A 20,749-nucleotide genomic window follows, 5' to 3' on the forward strand; every position below is an offset into this window, starting at 1 on the left:
TTTATTTCCCTCCCTAGCTATCATAGTCGTCTATGGAGGGTTATATTTGTAATTCTGCCCTATTAATGAAATCTATAAGTAAAGGGGCAGAGTGAAGACACAACTCACTCAAGCATTTCAGCTCTCAATCATTCTTCCTTATCTTCTAACATGGTATCAAAACAAATCTGATCTAGGGTTAGAACCAGCCTTTAATCCCATCGTTTCTCTCTCTCTCTAACAGCCCTCTCTTCACCTTCGATCTTCTTTACCTCTCCCACCTTCTTCTTCTTCTTCTCCCTTTCTTCTTGGTCTGAAATCTGAACTAAGGGCAGCACATATGAGGTGATCAATTGATCTTGTGCTGCCCTCTACCTACCTCAATCAGATTACATTTGAGAAGATTGCTTTTGGATTGATAGCTGTTGCCACTTTCTGCAATTTTGGATTCTTTATCTCTTGAAGATCGACTCTGTCCAAATATTGGAGATCGAGTCTTCCATCCTTGAAGATCCATATCAGCACCTTTGGATAGCTTCTATCAATCTTCTTTCTGTACACATCAGCACCCTTCAACAGCAGCCTCAGCCCTTCAAAACCCTGACACTCAAATCGATTTGGGGTTCCCCTTATCTGTTGCTGCTACTTTTCTTTAGGGAAGCTTCCCTCATTATTGAAGGTCCTCCAAGTATTGATCAAGATATCACCATTTCTCCTCTCAGCTATCGATTTCAGCATACAAGAGTGCTCAACAGGTGTTTGATGATTTGCCTCTTATAGTTCTTCTCAGATTGGTGTGAAATTTTGAGGACTTCTTTCATCATTAGTGAAGAGTACTCGATCAATTTTTCAGCCTATTTTATTGGAAATTTCTTGGGGATATTGCTGTTTCCATTTTCAGCAATTACTCTCTTGTGTTGCTGCCATTTGTTGGAGCATTTCTTTGAATCATCATGACAAGTTCCGACTCCTCTTCTGCAACTCCTGGGCTTGATGGACAGTCTCGGACAGAGTTGCTTCCTCTTGCTGCTCCTATCAAGCTCGATGGGACAAATTACCTCAAGTGGTCTCGGACTACTTACTTGACCATTGCTGGTAGTGGTCTTACTGGCCATATCCTTGGCACTAACACTATGCCAGCTGAAACAGGTTCTCCGCAAGAGAAGTGGATGTCACGTGATGCTATGGTGATGTCTTACTTGCTCCACTCTATACAACCAGATCTGTCCGACAATTTCTTGCTTCTGGAGCCAGCCCATCAGATCTGGAGTGCTGCCAAGGAGACTTATGGATGTGTTGGGAATGTTGCTCAGGTGTATGAGATTCGCAAGAAGTCCCATGACCTCACTCAGAAGGAGTTGTCCGTCGCTGCATACTATGCTGCCCTCAAAAGCTTGTGGCAGCAATTGGATCATTACTCCAACTATCAACCCTCTACACCTACTGATATTGCTGCCTACCGTAAACATGTTACAGTATCCATGTGTACGACTTCTTGGCAGGTCTGAATGTGGAGTATGACCCTATTAGAATGCAAGTGCTGAACCAATCTCCCTTTCCTACAGACCTACACTAGAGCAGTCCTTTGCCATGGTTCATACAAAGGAGACCCGCCGGGCTGCGATGTTACATGCTCCTATTGTTGCTAGGTCTGCCCTACAGACTACTTCCAGCCCCATTCCCATTACAATTACTAATTATGGTAACGCTGCCTCCAAGGAGCCTGTCAAGTGTGAACATTGCAACAAGCCTTATCACACCAAGGCTCAGTGTTGGAAGTTACAAGGGAAGCCCGCTGATTTTGAGGCGAAACAAGACCGGGGGAAGCTCAAACCGAAGGCAAATCTGACTGAAGCTGCTGCTCCTACTGCTACAGTCCCCTCTACTGACACTAGTTTTTCTCCGGATGAGCTACTAGCCCTCCGTCGCATGCTCCAGACACCTTCCGCTGCACCTTCTATGGCATCTGCACCCGCTGCCTCTTCTGGTTCTTACTTTGCCTCAGGTATTCCGGTCGGTAGTCATTGTGTATCGGCTGTCTCTAGTCCTTGGATAATAGACTCCGGTGCCACTGACCACATGACTGGTTCCTCCCATGTATTTCCTTAATATTCTCCTGGTTCTGGAAAAGATACTGTTGAGCGGCTAATGGTTCCCTTACTCCCATACATGGAAAGGGTTCCATTCACTGCTTTCCTACCCTTACACTAAATTCTGTTTTGCATGTTCCTTCATTTCCTACTAATCTTTTTTCCATTAGTAGTCTAACCAGAAATTTGAACTGCAAAATAACTTTCCTTCCCTCTCTGATGCAGAAGCCGAAACCATGATTAATTTGGCTGTTCTTTGATTTTTCGTTGGAGCCTTTTTATTTGTTTGTTCTTTTAGCCTAGGATTAAAACAGTCTTTTTCATGGTTTATCTTCTTAGTTCCCCTCCACGATTTTAGAGGGATTAGTATTTTATTTTATTTGTTTTAGTTGTTTACACTTATACTCCTATTTAGAGTATAAGTCTATTCTGTGTTTCATAATTAGGATTCAGATTAGGAATCCCAACTCCTAATCTGATTAGGATTGCTTTAGATTGATTATTTGTAAAGCCTTTAGGCCCCCCTTTATTATTATAAATAGTAGAATCGTGGGAGGCTCCCCCACCTATTATGTTTGAAATTTTGTTTCTTCTTGCTGCTGCCGCCATGACTGCTGCTGCTTCTCTGTCTTGTGTGTCATATCAAGACCCCTTGTGAGTAATATCAAGGGCTAGGGCTGGAGTAATCCGGCGACTCCTTGCATCTTGCAGATCGGGAGGTTCGTCTTCTTCTTCCTTCAAGTTCTTCAAGGTTGCTGCTGCTGAAATTCTGCAATTCCAGTAAGAGTTACAATTTCCTGCAACTTTATCATCTCTTCTTCTTACTTCCATCTAACCTAATCGACTTCCCCAAACCCTAGCTTCATCTACATTCATCACAGCCCTATTCCCTCATCAGATTACACTCAAAACCTAACCACAGGTCCATCACAGTAACCCTCCCACTCGATCTCAGTTGCAGCCTCACCTATCCACTACAAACCCTAAATCCCTCCCTCAACATAAAAACCCAGAAACCCTAAGATCTGCCTAGACCTAACCAGCCATCAAAACCCCACCAAAGTCCAGCCGAACCACCCCGTCCCTGCTAGGAAAACTCGACCTAAAGCCCAGCCCCTAAATCTGCTCCTAAACCCTAGTTTCAGCTTAGATCCTAAATCTGAAAACCCAAAACCCTAACCCTAATATTTCTGAATTTCTATTTCTTATTCAAACCTCATTAAAACCTATTCTAATAGACTCCTAAAATTCTGCAGACCATTACCCAATAAAACCCTAACTCAATCTCCCATTCCTAACCCTAATTTTGCCCTAGTTACCCTAAACTGCCCATTCGGCCAACCCTAAAACAGAACCTGGTCCTAAGTGAGATTTATTTCACCTAGGCTACATTACTCTCATTGTGTCATACAGGATTTGATGAAGGGGCACACGATTGGGGGTGGTAAGGTACATGGTGGTCTCTACGTACTCGACACAGGTCAGACTTGTTCACCAACAGCTTCATCCTCAGCTCATCAGTTACATTCAGTCACCTCTCCAAATCTCCATCTATGGCATTGTAGGCTTGGTCACCTTCCACTTTGAACTTTAGCTTTTTTGTTTCCTCATCTTGTCAAGGATTGTAAAACGGATGAGTTATTACGTGAGGCCTGTGTTTTGGCCAAACAGGCTTGTTCAACCTATTCTCCATTAAATAAAAGAAGTATTTCTCCAGTTGCTTTAGTTCATACTGATGTATGGGGCCTTGCCCGTCGTGTCTCCATTTCTGGCCATCGTTGGTTTGTTTCCTTTATTGACTGCTTTACTCAGACCACTTGGGTTTACATGATGCAACACAAAAGTGAGGTCTTTCGTAATTTTCAGCACTTTCATCGCATGATTCAGACCCAATTTGGTGCCACATTAAAAATTCTAAGGAGTGATAATGGCAGACAATACATGGAGGGACAGTTCCAAACGTATTTGGCTGAAAATGGAATCATTCATCAGACCAGTTGTGTTGACACTCCTGCCCAGAATGTCGTGGCTAAGAGAAAAAACAGACACCTTCTTGAAGTAGCTCGGGCCATTATGTTTGCTCGTCTTATTCCTCCCCAATATTGAACCACTGCTATCCTCACTGTTGTACCTCATTAACAGAATGCCTACTCATGTCCTCAATGGTCATGCATCTATTGACCTTCTCCAAGGTTCTTCCTCTTTTGTGGTGCCTCCCAAAATTTTTGGTTGTGTCTGTTATGCTCGCAACCACCATCCTCATGGCAAGTTGGATCCTAGGAGCATTCGGTGGATTTTTTTGGGTTACTCCGCCACCCAGAAAGAATACAAGTGTTATCACCCACCTACTCGGTGTACCTTTGTTACTATGGATATAGTCTTCCATGAATCCTTGGCATATTATTCTCAGCCACCTCTTCAGGGGGAGCATGATCCAGGCTTTGAAGACATATCTATTATTCTTCCAGCTCCTATTCAGGGGGAGCGTAGACCTATGAGTTAGATTCATGTTGACAAAATCTATACTCGGAAGCACAAAGAGCAAGTTGAGACCACCACTACCGTACCTCTTCTTCAATCGTCAGATCCTGATCCAGATCCAGATTCTACTTCATTACTTGGTAAGGATCCTTCTCTTGATTTACCTATTGTTGTCCGTAAAGGCATTAGGTCTTGCACCCAACATCCCATCTCCAATTTTGTTTCCTATGATGCTTTGTCTCCTTCCTATCGTGCATTTGTGTCCTCTGTTTCTATTGCTCAGAAACGGCATGAGACGATTGCATATCCAAAGTAAAAAGCAGCCATGATGGAAGAGATGAGTGCATTATCTAAAAATGAGACTTGGAAGCTAGTGGTTCTTCCTCCAGGAAAGAAACCAGTTGGCTGTAAGTGGGTATTTGTTATAAAGCAGAAGGTGGATGAATCAGTAGAGAGATACAAGGCTAGACTTATGGCAAAGGGCTTTACTCATACTTATGGGATTGACTATCAGGAGACATTTGCCCTAGTTGCAAAGTTAAATATTGTTCAGGTCCTATTGTCATATGTAATCAATCTAGGCTGCGAATTGCAACAATTAGATGTAAAAATGCATTCCTTCATGGAGAACTGGAAGAGGAGGTATATATGGAGGTCCCTCCTAGCTTTTCTTGTGACAAGACTCATGGGAAGGTTTGTAGGCTGAATAAGGCATTATATGGGCTGAAGCAATCGCCTCGGGCTTGGTTTGGCAGGTTTCATAAGGCAATGATCTCTGTAGGATACAAACAGAGCAATGCTGATCACACCTTGTTCATCAAGCGAAATGGAGATAAGGTCACTCTTTTTATAGTCTATGTTGATGGCATAGTTGTGACTGGTAATGATGCAGATGAAGTCTCTCACCTAAAGAATTTCTTGGGACAAGAATTTGAGATAAAAGACCTAGGACAACTCAGGTACTTTCTTGGGATTGAAGTTGCCCATTCTCCCAAAGGTATTTTTCTCTCCCAACAGAAGTATGTTCTAGACCTACTCACAGAAACTGGTTTGTTAGGGCGTCATCCATGTGACACTCCCTTGGAAGCTACTACTCTTCTGCAAGAGAAAGATGGTGATCCAGTTGATAAGGGTCGATATCAAAGACTGGTGGGAAAATTAATTTATCTCTCCCACACCAGACCGAACATTGCATTTGCAGTAAGCTTGGTCAGCCAGTTCATAAATGATCCCTACGTTACTCATATGGCGGTTGTTCTTCGTATTCTCCATTAATTGAAGTCAGCTCTAGGAAAAGAGATTCTTCTCTCTCCGCATGATCATCTTCGCAATGAAGCTTACACAGATGTTGATTGGGGTGGGAATCTAGACCGGAAATCCAATTCAGGTTATTGTACTTTTGTAGGAGGCAACCATATCACCTGGCGAAGTAAAAAGTAAAATGTGGTGGCAAGATCCAGTGTTGAAGCTGAGTTTCGTGCCATAGCTCAGGGCATATGTGAACTTTTGTGGCTTCAGAGTCTGCTCCAAGATATTAGTGGTTCTGTTCATCTTCCAATGATGTTTTACTGTGACAACAACGCAGTAATCAGCATTGCCCATAATCCAGTGCAGCACGACCGTACCAAGCATGTGGAGATTGACAGACACTTCATCAAGGAAAAGTTAGAAAGTGGGCAGATTTGTATACCTCTTGTGAAGTCAGGCGATCAACTAGCAGATGTCTTCACAAAAGGGTTAAGTGAAAAGTTGTTTCATCCTAGCTTAGTCAAGTTGGGCATGCATGATATCTATGCTCCAACTTGAGGGGGAGTATCGAGATATGTATGCAAACCCCGATAAGGGTATTTTGGGTATTCTCTATGTTTTATTTCCTTTATTTCCCTCCCTAGCTATCATAGTCGGCTATAGAGGGTTATATTTGTAATTCTACCCTATTAATGAAATCTATAAGTAAAGGGGCTGAGTGAAGACACAACTCACTTAAGCATTTCAGCTCTCAATCATTCTTCCTCATCTTCTAACATCAGACTATGGGCCTAAGTGACAACTTCAAATTGAAGCATGATTTTATAACCATGTATGCTTCTTCAAATGGGCGGCCGCATGTTGCCAATCTTTCCCTAAATCACCCTTCTGGTATTTATCAATAGTGCTCATTCAGTAAGATAAGACTAAGACAAGACTATTTTGTCAAAAAATAATAAAGCAGTAATTAGCATTGCCCACAATCCAGTGCAGCACGACCGTACCAAGCATGTGGAGTTTGACAGACACTTCATCAAGGAAAAGTTAGAAAGTGGGCAGATTTGTATACCTTTTGTGAAGTCAGGTGATCAACTTGCAGATGTCTTCATAAAAGGGTTAAGTGGAAAGTTGTTTCATCCTAGCTTAGTCAAGTTGGGCATGCATGATATATATGCACCAACTTGAGGGGGAGTGTTGAGATATGAATGTAAACCCGATAAGGGTATTTTAGGTATTCTTTATGTTTTATTTCCTTTATTTCCCTCCCTAGCTATCATAGTCGGCTATGGAGGGTTATATTTGTAATTCTGCCCTATTAATGAAATCTATAAGTAAAGGGGCTGAGTGAAGACACAACTCACTCAAGCATTTCAGCTCTCAATCATTCTTCCTCATCTTCTAACATCAGATTATGGACCTAAGTGACAACTTCAAATTGAAGCATAGTTGTCACGTCATCACGGCAATCCAAATCGGTGGAGGGGTGTCTAATCGATATATCGCCATGGCGATCATGTCGACCATGTTTTATTTTTTATTTTCTCTATTTTTAATGTCATTTAATATGCTATAATATATACCCTATAACAAAAAAAATACAACAGCCGTGTGTATTACTGTATTTGGCTGTGTGTGTCACATGAAAAAATTACCAATACCCCCCTCTCTCTGTCTGTGTGTGTGTTTGTGTGTGTGGCTGTGTGCAAGGGAAGAAGAAAGAAAGAAAAAAAACTGCTGTTGGTGACTTGGTGTTGCTTTAGTGCTTTACCAAACAAAAAAAATACAACAGCCATGTGTATTTGGCTGTGCCACTGTCACATGAAAAAACCCCCTGTGACTGAATATTATCTATAAAAAAAAAAGGGAGAAGAGGAGTCGCCGGAAGTGAAGAAGACGAAGAAGTGAGAAGAACTGAAAAAGCAATGGGAGGAGAAGAAGAACCGAAGGAGTGAGAAACCCCCTCTCTGTCTCTCGCAGTCTCGCTGGAGTCGCGACTGTGCGTGAATGAGTAAGAAGAAGAACTGAACAGAAGAAGAAGAAGAACCACCAAATAAAAAAAAATAAACAACAGTAATTACTTACCTGCTTTAAGAGGTTGCCGGAGCTGGGAACACTCGCCAGAGCCGAGGAAGGAGGCCGACAGCCGTTCAAAGAAGTGAAGAAGAACTGCGTCTCTCTATCTCACGACTCTCTCCTCTGTTTTCTTTTTCGATTTCTATTTCTCCCAAGAGACGAGAGTTAGGGTATAGTTGTATTGTTTTAAGCTTTTTAACTTTTTTTAGGTTGATGTGTATTGCAGGTGTAACTTAAAAAGTTACACCTCCAATCCACATTAAGCTAAAAGCATTATCTTTTAAAAGGTTAAAAAAATTAATAATTATTAAAAAACTTAAGTTTTATACACTTGAACATGAATATCGGCCGATATGGCCATATAACGTGGTATGGCGTCCATGCCGGCGCCATGGAGGCCATATCGGTCGATATTCTTACATATCCCATGTCGTTGGTAGATATGCCCACTAATCCAGCGATATGTCGCCATGGCGATGCCATGACAACTATGAATTGAAGCATGATTTTATAACCATGTATGCTTCTTCAAATGGGTGGCTGCATGTTGCCAATCTTTCCCTGAATCACCCTTCTGGTCTTTATCAATAGTGCTCATTCAGTAAGATAAGACTAAGATAAGACTATTTTGTCAAAAAATTAATCTGAATATTACTGTCATAATCCACGTAAATCATGAGATAGGAATAAACATCACTTGTGTAATAGGTTGAAGCTCAACTAAACATCCTGTTGCAATAGTCTCAAGTATCTCCCTGTTTTCTCCCCCCTCCTACTCCTGGCCAACCGAACTACTTGTTCTATCTTTACTTCCAAAATTGGACGTCATTATAACAAATTTATTAACTAAAAATTGTTTTCACTAATTCTCTTGGAGACATTCTAGAGGAAAAATTCCAATTAACAGAAAAATAAAAATTGGGTGAATGTTTCCTTCATAGCACGTGAACTTAAGCTTCACTAAACGGCAATAAATAGCTGACACAAGGCAGCATATTTGGTGTTCATTTTCTCCAAATTACCATGTATTCATCTGGTAAGTTCCAAATGGAAATTTAAAGCTCTAAGAAGTGAGAAGTAATTAAAGATTCAACGTTGAACAGTTTTCTTATAACAGCAGAAAATACTAAAAGTTCAATCATGGTGGATCAACATCATTGTGTCCAAACCTCGTCACATGGATAACATTCACAATATAGAATATAACCCAACCCAAGGCTTATTTCCACTAAAATAAGCCTATTTATGTTATTTATCTGCATCGAGGACAGACCAAGTAAGGGACATTTTTCCCATATAAAATCAAATAAGCAATAGATAATATAAAATAGTGAACTTGTTTACCTGGAAAACCAGTCTGACATAATCCCAGCATAAGGCAATAAATGGAAAAATTCAACAGCAGGGGTTACCATGTAAGTGCTGGAAATCTTCTTCACCAAGGGACCCTGCAAACTTCAGAAGTTGTAACAAAACATGCTTAATTAGATATTGCAGAACTAGGCATAGGCTGTCTTTCTTTTATTGAGCAAACCAAGCCAATCAAGTAAAATAATGAGAGCATAGATTTTGGTGCTTCCCAATTTCCCCACCATAGAATTTCCATGTCACATATATAAGAGCCTAGACAGCCAAACAGCCTTGGAAGTCATTCTGGCTCAAGAATACATCAAAATAGGTGGATAGAATCATCTCTCCCCCCCCCCCCTCCTTTTTCTTTGGGAAAAATAAAGAACCTAAAAAGAAAACAAATCATTAGATAATTTACCATAAAAGGAGATTAAAGACCTTAGATGGAAACAAACCATTAGATAAGTAACTCAAGCCAATTAACTTAGGAGGGACATCCTAATCTTGGGATGGCAACTGGCAGCTGGCAGATGTTTGGGCATGCCTATATTTACACCTAGATAATCATACATCATATATTTCTATTACCATACAATGAAGCAAACCCGTTTTATTCTCTCTCCTCCATGTGGCATCACTTTCTCCTTAACACTTGGCTCTTCCATTCACATGGTATCCCCCACCCAACCCATTACAATATTATATCAGTCCTCAAATCTCTCTCCTAGGTCCTAAAATCTCGCACTTTAGAAATCTTTCTTCAGTATTTCCCTAAATCTGTCTCTCTCTAAAGGATAACCTTCCCTCCCTCTCTCTCATGTTCCTAAATCAAACCCTCACCAACAACAACTCAGCCTTATCCCAACTAAATGGGGTCGGCTACATGGATACTTGCCCTCCAATCAGCTCTATTTGAGGTCATACTTGATACAAGGCCTAATGATGCGGTAGCTGTGCCATGGGCCAGGCCAAACCCATTGGATAATCCATGTGAAGATGAACAGGGTCCAGTTTAATAGAATATAGTTAATTATTTTTTATTTTAGAGTAGATTTATTCATTGGGTTTATCTTGTACAATTTTTGTTTTAGTTTTAGTCGGCTATGTATTAAAAGAGTTAGAGTCCAAGTTAGAGTACCCTTTTGGTTTTAGGATTAGGATTACTTGGGTTAGGAGTCTCTTATTTTATCTTTAAATATTCTTGTAATCAGGTTTATTTTTCAGATTTGGATGAATTAAGATTTTTGAGTTTTGTTTATTGTTACCGGAATGGAAAGAGAACTCGGTCGAAACCAACCAAAACCACTGAGATATCTCGGTTTCGCAAGAAACCGACACGAGTAAAGGTGGGAGTTTAAAAAGTACAAGGTTTTAGTTGGTTTTGACTGGTTTCGGTTGAAACTAGTCGAAACAAGTTGAACCAACCCAAACTGGCACTTAAAAATAACAAATTTCAATTGAAACTTGCCATTTCTCACAAGTTTCGATCGAAATATACACTATCTCAATGGTTTCGACAAAGGGAGTGGGAGTTTGGCTCAAAAGTGTGGATTTCTCGGAGGTTTCTTCGATCAAAACATACAATGACAAGTCTTTATTTTTATGAGTCTTTTATTTTTACCATTCTACAAAACTCGTGGACGAGTTTTTCTCAACACCAGGGGAACTTGGTAGAAATCAGAGTTGCAGGGGACAGAGAGAAGAAATCGCATAAGAAGAAGGGAGGGGAGAAGAGTGCTCACGCACACAGCCCTCAGGCTACTCAAACCATAAACTCAATTCATTCTTCAAAATCTGTCTCCAATGATGGGGAATTACATAATATATAAAGAAAAATAAAAGATTCATAAAAATAAAGACTCTTAATTACTTCCTAAAACTTAGACTAACTAAAATAGAAACTCAATAAAACTCAAATTAGAAATTTCCCTATAAGTCTAATAGCTACCCCAAAATAAAAGATTACATATCTTTTCCAAATAAAATAAATTCTAAATATCCTACTGAACCAGAACATGGTTGGGAACCGGTTCATCTTGGTTTGGATACCCAACTGGGTTTGGGTCAGTCCAAGGTAGTGTATCTGCATCACCAGCTGCTGGTCGGACGCCTTATTTATCTGTCTCAACTCAGGTCAGACATAGCCTATGCTGTGAGTTTGGTGAGTCAGTACAAGCACGACCCTTGCATCCCTCATATGGAGACAATGTTTCAGAATTCGGATTCTTCAGTACCTGAAGTCGGCTCCAGGATAAGGTATCCTTTTTTCGCCCCATGATCACATGCGTGTAGAGGCCTTTACTGATGCATATTGGGATAGGAGGTCCACGTCTGGATATTGCACTCTTGTTGGTGACAATCTTGTTACCTGGTGTAGCAAGAAGCAGGTCGTAGTAGTCGGTCCAGTGTAGAGGTTGAATTTCGTGTTATGGCACATGGTGTTTGTGAGTTGCTATGTCTTCTCCATGATTTGGGCTTGACTATCCGTGTTCCTATGATGTTATACTGTGATAACAAGTCTGCGATCAGCATTGCACACAATCCGATTCAGCATGATCGCACCAAACATGTTAAAATTGATAGCCACTTCATCAAGGAAAAGCTGGAGCAAGGCCTTATTTGCACTCCTTTTGTGAAGTCCAGTGAGCAGTTAGCGGATGTCCTCACCAAAGGATTTAACAGTAAGATGTTTCATCCAATTTTGTGCAAGTTGGGCATGTATGATATCTATGCTCCCTCCAACTTGAGGGGGAGTATTGTAAAATAGGGTGCAGGAGTAGTTTAGTCATTATGGTCATTATATTGTAACCCTAATGTAACCCTACTTTCTCTTTACTCTTTACAAATAAAAGGGCTAGTGCTAGTCTAAAAATAAGTCATAATTTCCCAAATCTCAACTGGGTGTCATTCCTCTTTCTTCTTCTTCTCTTTCATTATCTATTGTACTTCATATTCCTCATTTACTAGTGAATCTTTTATCTATTAGTCAATTGATCAGAATCTCAAGACAAATAAGACGATTGGTGGAGGGCATGAGAGGGATGGCTTGTAAAGTTGTACTACTTTGATGTTGCTTCCTCATCTACGACAACATCAGTTACCTACTTACCTTTGCTGATGCTTCTCCACTTTATTGGCATTACCAGCTGGGACATGTATCTCTCTCCAAGCAACAGCATATGATCCCAAGTTGCAAGCCTATCTCCCACAATGAGTGTGAAGCTTGTGAGCTTGTAAAGCATCACCACACTGTGTTTTCGTCTTGTATGTCTAGGAGTCGTTCTTTATTTTATTTAGTTCATTCTAATATATGGGGTCCATGTAAGATTAAGAGTTAGTCAGCTTTTTCTTATTTTGTCACTTTTGCAGACGATCACTTTTGAATGACATGGTTGTATCTTTTAAAGAATCGTTCTGAGTTTGTATCTATTTTTAAACAATTTTATAATGAAATTAAAGTTCAGTTTAGTGTTTGTTTAAAACTTTTGCATACTGATAATGCTGTTGACAGCATATGATCCCAAGTTGCAAGCCTATCTCCCACAACGAGTGTGAAGCTTGTGAGCTTGGAAAGCATCACCACACTGTTTTTTTGTCTTGTAGTATGTCTAGGAGTCGTTCTTTATTTTATTTAGTTCATTCTGATATATGGGGTCCATGTAAAATTAAGAGTTAGTCAGCTTTTTCTTATTTTGTCACTTTTGTAGACGATCACTTTTGAATGACATGGTTGTATCTTTTAAAGAATCGTTCTGAGTTTGTGTCTGTTTTTAAACAATTTTATAATGAAATAAAAGTTCAGTTTAGTGTTTGTTTAAAACTTTTGCATACTGATAATGCTCTTGACATTAATCAACCTGAAATTTCAACCTTTTATTCTGAAAATGGCATTATCCATCAAACTAGTTATTCTTATACACCTCAACAGAATGGTGTGGCAGAAAGGAAAATCCTTCATTTGTTAGATGCTAGATCCCTGATGTTTCATATGAGTATACCTAAAATTTAGTGGGAAGATGTTGCTTTGACAGTTTGTCATTTGACTAATCGGATGCCCTCTTGTCCTTCAAAACAGTCTCCCTTTTCCATTGTTTTCCAAACAGCGTGTTATTTGGCATAACACCACATATTTTTGGGTGCACATGTTCTAATCATAATAATTGTCCTGGCATTGATAAACTTTCTCCTCATGCTATAAAGTGTGTTTTCCTTAGGTATTCTTGCACCCAAGAAAGATATCGTGGTTAATCCTGTCACTCATTAGCAGTTTGTTAGTGCTGATGCTATCTTTTTTGAAAATAATCCCTATTTTGGTGGTGTTATTCCTGATACTGATTTAAGGCCTGCCTCCCCTTGTCCTCCCCCGTTCCTAAATTAATTCCTCTTGAAGATTCTGCTTCCAAATCCACAGGAGTACAATTGCAAGTGTACAAGCACAGCTCCAAGCTGTCACCGCCAGTTCCAGAAACTCATCACCTCTCCCAATCTGATTCTTTGCCTGAAGGTTCTTCTACTAATGACTTGCCCATTACTCTATGGAAAAGTACTCATTCCTATACTCAGAAATCCTTAGTTGCCTATCCCATTGCCAATTATGTTTTTATTTCACAACTTCTTGTTTCTCTTTGCACCTTTGCCTTCTCATTGACTTCCCACTCTATTCCTACCAAATGTCAAGATGTTTTATCTCATCCTGGTTGGAAGTCAGCCATGGATGTGGAAATGGATGTCTTGCTAGACCTAACTCTAGGTAAGGGCCTTGTGCAGTGTCGTTTGGTGTACACCATTAAATATAACCCTAACGGATCTGTTGAAGACAGAAAGCTCGTTTGGTTGCTAAAGGCTATACTCAGATCTATGGAGCTGATTATTTTGAAACCTTATTTTTTTGTTGCTCACCTGAATTCTATGAGAGTTCAGCCTACAAACTTCCTGTATGGCAATTTGCATGAAGATTGGAGCAACCTCTTGGGTATGCTGCTCAAGGGGAGAAAAGCCCTGAAAGTTTGTAGGCTGAACAAAGCTATTTATGGGTTGAAACAGTCCCCGAGAGCCTGGTTTGATGAATTTAGCAAAGTTGTTGATGGCTTTGGCTTTTCTCAATGTTACTCTTACCATTTAGCGTGTGTTCATCATCAAGACTCTAAAGTGATTATGTTGGTTGTTTATATTGATGATACTACTATCTCGGGTAATGACTTGTCTAGAATTAAACAGGTCAAGTCTTACTTACAGCAGCACTTTCAAATAAAAGATTTGGGAGTTCTTAGATATTTTCTTGGTATTGAGGTCATTCGCAACAAGAAATGACTTAGTTTCTCAGAGGAAGTATTTTGTTGATCTTTTAAGTGAGATGGGGATGTTAGGTTGTAAGCCTGTAGATACTCCTATGGATCCCCATATGGATCCTCATGTAAAACTTGGAGCTTTTGGTGACGAGTATGCAGACAAACATCAGTATCCGAGGTTAGTTGGCAAACTCATATATCTTATCGTTACCCTACCTAAAATATCTTTTGATGTTGGTGTGACTAGTGAATTTATGGAGAAGCAAGCTCATTGGGAGGCAGCATGTCGTATCCTGAGGTATCTTAAGGGTGCTCTCTGAAAAGGACTTTTTCTATGAAATCTCCTTCAATCTCTGATCTCAAAAACAAAATCATAGTCTGATAGTCACATGGGCCTTTAATGGCCGTATTGACGTGTTGATGCAGACCCTAGCCTCCTCAATTTGAAGAAGCCACCCTAAGCCTAGGGTTTTAGTAGGAACCTTAGTTTAGTTATTTCAGTTCTATACTTAGTTTTTATTTTGTGTTTTTAATTGAACCAGTTTAAATTGGTTGCATCCAATTGGTTCAATTGGTCTAATTTAAGTGAAGTGCTCCTATTGGCTAATAGGTTCTTACATCCAATTGGCTAGTAGGGAATCTTCTTTTATTTCAAGTAGTTTAAGTTGTTTTAAGTCATTAGGGTCAATTGAGTCTTTTTATACCTTTTAAATTGTTTTAAGTCACTTAATTGTACCTCTCCAAGATTTTGGATGGAGATTAGAGTTGTAATAGTTTTAGGAATTAAGCCTTTGGCCTCCTATTTAATAATAATAGATCGTGGGAGAGGCTCCTCCACCCATTATGTTTTAAAAAAAATTAACTTTTGCTACTGGCCATGGCTGCTGTTGCTTCTCTCCTCAGAGAATTGTCTTGTGAGTCATATCAAGGGTGAGGGCTGGTGGATTCCGGCGACTCCCTGCATCTTGTAGATCGGGAGGTCCTTCTTCTTCTTCAATCAAGCTTCCTCAACTTGCTGCTACTGCAGATCCGGTGAGTTGTTTGTTAATTTAGTTATTCCCTTCTCCCCATAACCTTCTACAGCCAACCCTAACACCCCTTTTTTTATTTTATTTGAGTTCCTTAACCCTGAATCACTCACAGCCCCATTCCCCCATCCATTCCATCGATTCCCCCCAAAACCCTAATCCATCTAAATCTGTCCAGCCATAATTAACCATCAGAACAAGCCCCAAACCTGGTCGATCTACCCTCTCACTGTGCCCTATGCTTGATCCAAAACCCTGCCCTAAATCCCCATAAGAAACCCTAAATTCAGCCTATTTCCTAGTTCCTAAAACCTGAAACCTAAACCCTAATTCTGCAGATTTTTCAAACTTAACCAAATCCCAAATCCAATTATTCTTATCCCATAATAACCCCCTAGACCTGCATATTAAAGCCATATAAGACCCATTCCCAAATTCCCATCCTAAACCCTAGAATTAACCTAAATCCTAGTGCTGTCCATTCGAACCAGCAACCCCTTTTAGCTATTGATCCTGTTATCGGCTCCTAGTAGGTCTCCTACCTTTCTAGGACTACATTATGTGTATTGGTTGGTATTGATCGTATCGGTCTGTATCGAGTCGTATCAGCTGATACAATACAATATCAAATGATACAAACTATTTTCAAAAAAAAAAAGATATTTATCGGTATGTATTGCATTGGTACCGACCGATACCGATACGTATCGGTCGATACGATACAGACAACAACAATAAACTCAACCTTTATCCCAACTTAATGGGGTCGACTACACAGATCCAAACAAAACAAAAAGGAAAATTGAGGCCTAAAAAAAAAGGAATGAGGAAATGGGAAAAGAGGGATGGAGAATGAGATGAGAAATGGAAAATGACAAATGAAAGATGCAAGTAAGAGGAAAGATGCACAGCCCAGCAATTCAGAAGAAACTCAGCTAAATGGGGTCTGCTACATGGATCCTTGCCCTCCAATAGGCTTTATCCGAGGTCATACTTGGAACAAAACAAGACGATATGGACCAATACTTTGAACCATGGTCATGGTCACACCAATATTATTGGTTATTCTAATGTGGATTAGCTGTCGTTGATGATGATCCGAGGTCTACCATAGGCTACTATACATTTGTTGGAGATAATCTTGTTACATAAAGAAGTAAAAAAGCAAACTAAAGTAGCCCGATCTAGGGTTGAAGCTAAGCATAGAGCTATGGCTCATACTACAGCTGAATTGATATGGCTTAAATCCTTTGTTCAAGAGCTAGTCAACAAGCCTATGGAAATGTTCTGTGATAATCAAGCAACTATTTATATTACTAGTAATCCAGCCTTTCACGAGAGGACCAAACATACTGAAGTGGACTGTCATTTTGTCTAGGATCCAAAGATGAGGAAATTGATTTCTCTGTTTGTCATATCTTATGATGAACTTGGAGATTTGCTTACCAAGGCCTTGTTTTGAAGTGTATTTCTCCAAGGGTGTTACAAGCTGGGTTGTGCCTCTTTCCTCTTATTATCTTTCATCTTTCATTTGTCATTTCCAATTTTTATTTCTCTTCTCTTTCCCCGTCCCTTTTTTCCAATCTTTTCTTTCCCTTTTTTGGTTAGAACTCAATTTTCCTTACTGTGTTTTGTTTGGATCCATGTAGCCGACCCCATTAAGTTGGGATAAGGCTGAGTTTGTTGTTGTTACAAGCTGGGCATAGGTGATATCTATGCTCCAACTTGAGAGGGAATGTTAAGAAGTGTTAGTGTCAGCATGAGTATTTCTATTGTTATGTGTCAATTACACATAAGTAATAAAAATAAGTTATAGATCTGTCCTCATTTGTAATTTTACATTTATTATCAATATAATCTCTCCACCTACCCACAATTAGAGGTATTCTGTTTTCTCTCTAACCGTGGGGTGTTGTCTCTCCACTTTCTCTTCTCTTTCTACACTTCGATCTCCACCTTCTCTTTCTTCACTTTGATCCCCACCTTCTTTTCTCTCTTTTTCTTCATGAATAGGTACTGATATCAAGTTCCAATAGTCACAGTTTCATAGTTTCCAATTCTATTTAATAGAGAATTGGCAAGTTTGAGGGTCTGGTTTCATCTATAATTAGGATCCAAGGGGTCCCTTGTAACACAAACCACAATTTTCTGAGATCATAAAATTCAGTTTCAAATTTCTCTTTTAGTTCTGCAACTACAAATTTTCTATTCCAAATTTCTAGCAAAAAAAGATTGGCTTTCTCGTTCAGCCTTGAGGCTCTATATTAAAAGGGAGTACTGTGCAGCCATATCATATTTATCCTAATACAATTTCAGTTGCCCATAAAAGGAAACATATATCATAATATCATATCTGTATTAAACAAGGATGAGTGACCAGTAACTGGAATAGAGGAGGGAGGAGAGAAGAGAGAAAGAGAGACAATGGAAGGAGGAGTTGAAACTGCAAGAGAACTGCAGAATCATTACTCTAGCAATCCCCTCTATCGCTATTATATAATAACCAAAAGAGTTAATCTAAACAAGGAAAGTGATTCCTTGTACAGCTAGAGAAAAGAAAATGGAAGTCCTACTCTAATTAGGAAATAGAAATCTAAACCTAGCCAGGAAATAAGACAAACTAAAGCTAAAAGATGTATATATATATATATATATATATATATATATATATATATAAATATATGTCAAAAGAAGGCTCCAACTTGGACCAACAAGGAGACATTAAAAGCAGCACTCGTCGTGAACATATGTAGCAGTTATAGACACCAATGAGCACAGCAACACCAATCATCAGCAACATTAGTAAATAAAAATCTTTATGTCGAACAAACCCAATCAGCAACCAACAAAAAAAGCGGTAGTGAACAACCGCAACCCATAATATTATAGCAGCAACAGCAACATCAACATCAAAAGCACTTTTCAAAGAAGGCCGGTAGTAGGTAATAATCTTCACAAAGAAAGATAAAAGCGCATCATCCAACAGCTACACCATAAGCCCTTCGCAAGGAAGGTAAATTGTAAGCAATAAGTTGTTCAAAAAAAGACAGATAAAAGTGCAGCATAAAACAGTTATATCAAAAGCTCTTCTCATAAGAAGGCAAACAAAAGTACAGTATAGGATACTACAAACCAAGATCTGATTGGTAAATATAAAATTCACTCCTGAGCCCCAAACAGAGGTCTCAGATAAAAATCTATTGATGATAAATATGCAATATAGGTTACTGCGAACCAAGAAGTAGCATCAGGTTGCTAGAAACCAAACAGCATCAGATTGTCGTGGATTAGATAAATTGCATTGTTGTTTAATACCATCTTCATAGATAAAATTGTTGATGAGGAAAAGAAAAAATAAATAATAATAATTTTCAACCGATGGCTTGAGCAGATAATAATGATAATCTCCAATCTCCCCCTCACATGTAGCATTACACGTGGAAAAATAATGCATAGGTTACAATAAATAATATTCAACCATCATCTAATAATTAGTATCATCAAGAGCAGTCACAAATAATCTCCAATCTCCCCTCATGGTAGATAATAATCTCTCCATGCAAGTACCAATTTTTGAAAAAAATTGCAAATCTCAAACTAATGCGAGCTGGGGCCTACCAAAGCAATAAAATTTGCAAATATTCAAACCTAATGACAATTCTGTAAATAATCCATGCAATCCCAGGTTGAAACCCAATTATTGGCCACACTTATGGGACCTCCCAAGCACATATACCAAATAATGCAATTTGGGGTTCCAAAAACCCAGCTTAGATCATCTATGGGCCAGCCTAATTATCTATGGCAATATTGTAATAAACCAGATTTTTCAACGGATACCAGGTAAGATTAGGAGCCAAGGATATGGAAGGGGTTTATAATTATTGGATAGGGGTAGACTTGAAAGCAAAGTTAAAGTAAAGACATGAGGGACTTAATGGTAAAGAGGGGTAAATATGGAAACTAAATAAGGTAATGATGACACACATGGGGGTAGTTATGGAAGCTAAATAAAAAAGGAAATAACAAATAACACAACTATTGAGAATGGGCCCTGGTGCCGTGGTGGTACAAGGGTAGTTTGGGTAATTTGGGGATTGCCCCTATCTTGGTTTCTTAGTTTGTTTCCACCATTTTATGTTAGTTTCCTTGTTAGGGTTAGTTTCTTATTATTTTTAGTTTCTTGGTTGACAAGGAATGAGTTTTCTATTTTGATGTAATTGGTTATCATTATAAATACAAACTGTGGGAGAGGAACTCTGTGCATCTTGTTCTCTTCTTTTCTTCCCCTTCCCTTCTTCTTCTATTGTTTCTTCTGTAGTTTTTCCTTTTCTTCTCAGGACTTGTAACATGGTATCAGAGCTGTAACCAATACCTGTTTCTCTCTGTATTGCCGATTTGAGAGTCGTCTTGGGTTTCCGGTTTGAAGAAGGAAACCCTAGTTCATAGAAGAAGAAGAAGAACTAGGGTTTCGTATGGGTTTTGTATGTTGAAGACTGAAGTATTGTATGAAGAATCATACCTGATCAATTGACTCTGCTACTCTGAAGTGTTTATTTTGATTTTGATTCTGCTGGTTGCTATTGTGCTTGTCTTCTGCGGCTACTACTGATTTATATACTGGTTTCCTCCTCTGGTTCATGCTGGAGATTTCTGGAATTGATTCTGCTTCTCTGAAGTGTTTATTCTGATTTCTGGAACCTGGTATCATGGTTGATTGTTGCTGTTATCTGAGTTTTTCTATCCATTGCTGAAGATGCTTATCGATTGCTGATTTGCTGCTATATCGATCCATGCTACTGCTGCCCTTTGAGAATTTACTGAAGTTGATGTTCATGGTATGTTGCTGAAGATGGTATGTTGCTGCTATAGGTTTTTTTTTTTTTTTGGTTGAAGGTTGAAAGGTTTTGGTTTCTGGTTTTACGGAAGGAAAGAGATGAATTTCTTTCGTAAGTTCCTCTCTTTCCTTTCTTAGTTCCCTTCCAGGTTTCACGAGGGTTGAGAGTTACTTTGTTTTATTCTTTGCGTTTTCCCATACTGCCCCACTCCCTTTCCTTTATTATGCTATGTCCCACCTTTTATTTATCTTCCAACTTTAACCACCGCCCCTTATTGTCAAGTCCGTTCCCACACAAGGTACTTACCCATACCACCTTGGAATATTCTGTTTAATTACAATTTTGCCATTCTTTCGTTTATTTACCCAAGTACC

The 20,749-nt window shown here is 39.3% G+C and overlaps 1 protein-coding gene across 3 annotated transcripts in view; it reads right to left on the minus strand.

Moving 5' to 3' along the window:
* Window positions 1-20,749, minus strand: part of LOC122654106 — an 89,176-nt gene that overhangs the window by 62,489 nt on the left and 5,938 nt on the right. For all 3 annotated transcript variants that reach the window (XM_043848085.1, XM_043848084.1, XM_043848083.1), the window contains exon 4: window positions 9,216-9,326. In XM_043848085.1, coding sequence (XP_043704020.1) covers window positions 9,216-9,326 — 111 coding nt within the window. The remainder of the gene's footprint in view (window positions 1-9,215; window positions 9,327-20,749) is intronic.

The sequence above is a fragment of the Telopea speciosissima genome, chromosome 3 (assembly GCF_018873765.1).
Source record: "Telopea speciosissima isolate NSW1024214 ecotype Mountain lineage chromosome 3, Tspe_v1, whole genome shotgun sequence".
Lineage (NCBI taxonomy): Eukaryota > Viridiplantae > Streptophyta > Magnoliopsida > Proteales > Proteaceae > Telopea > Telopea speciosissima.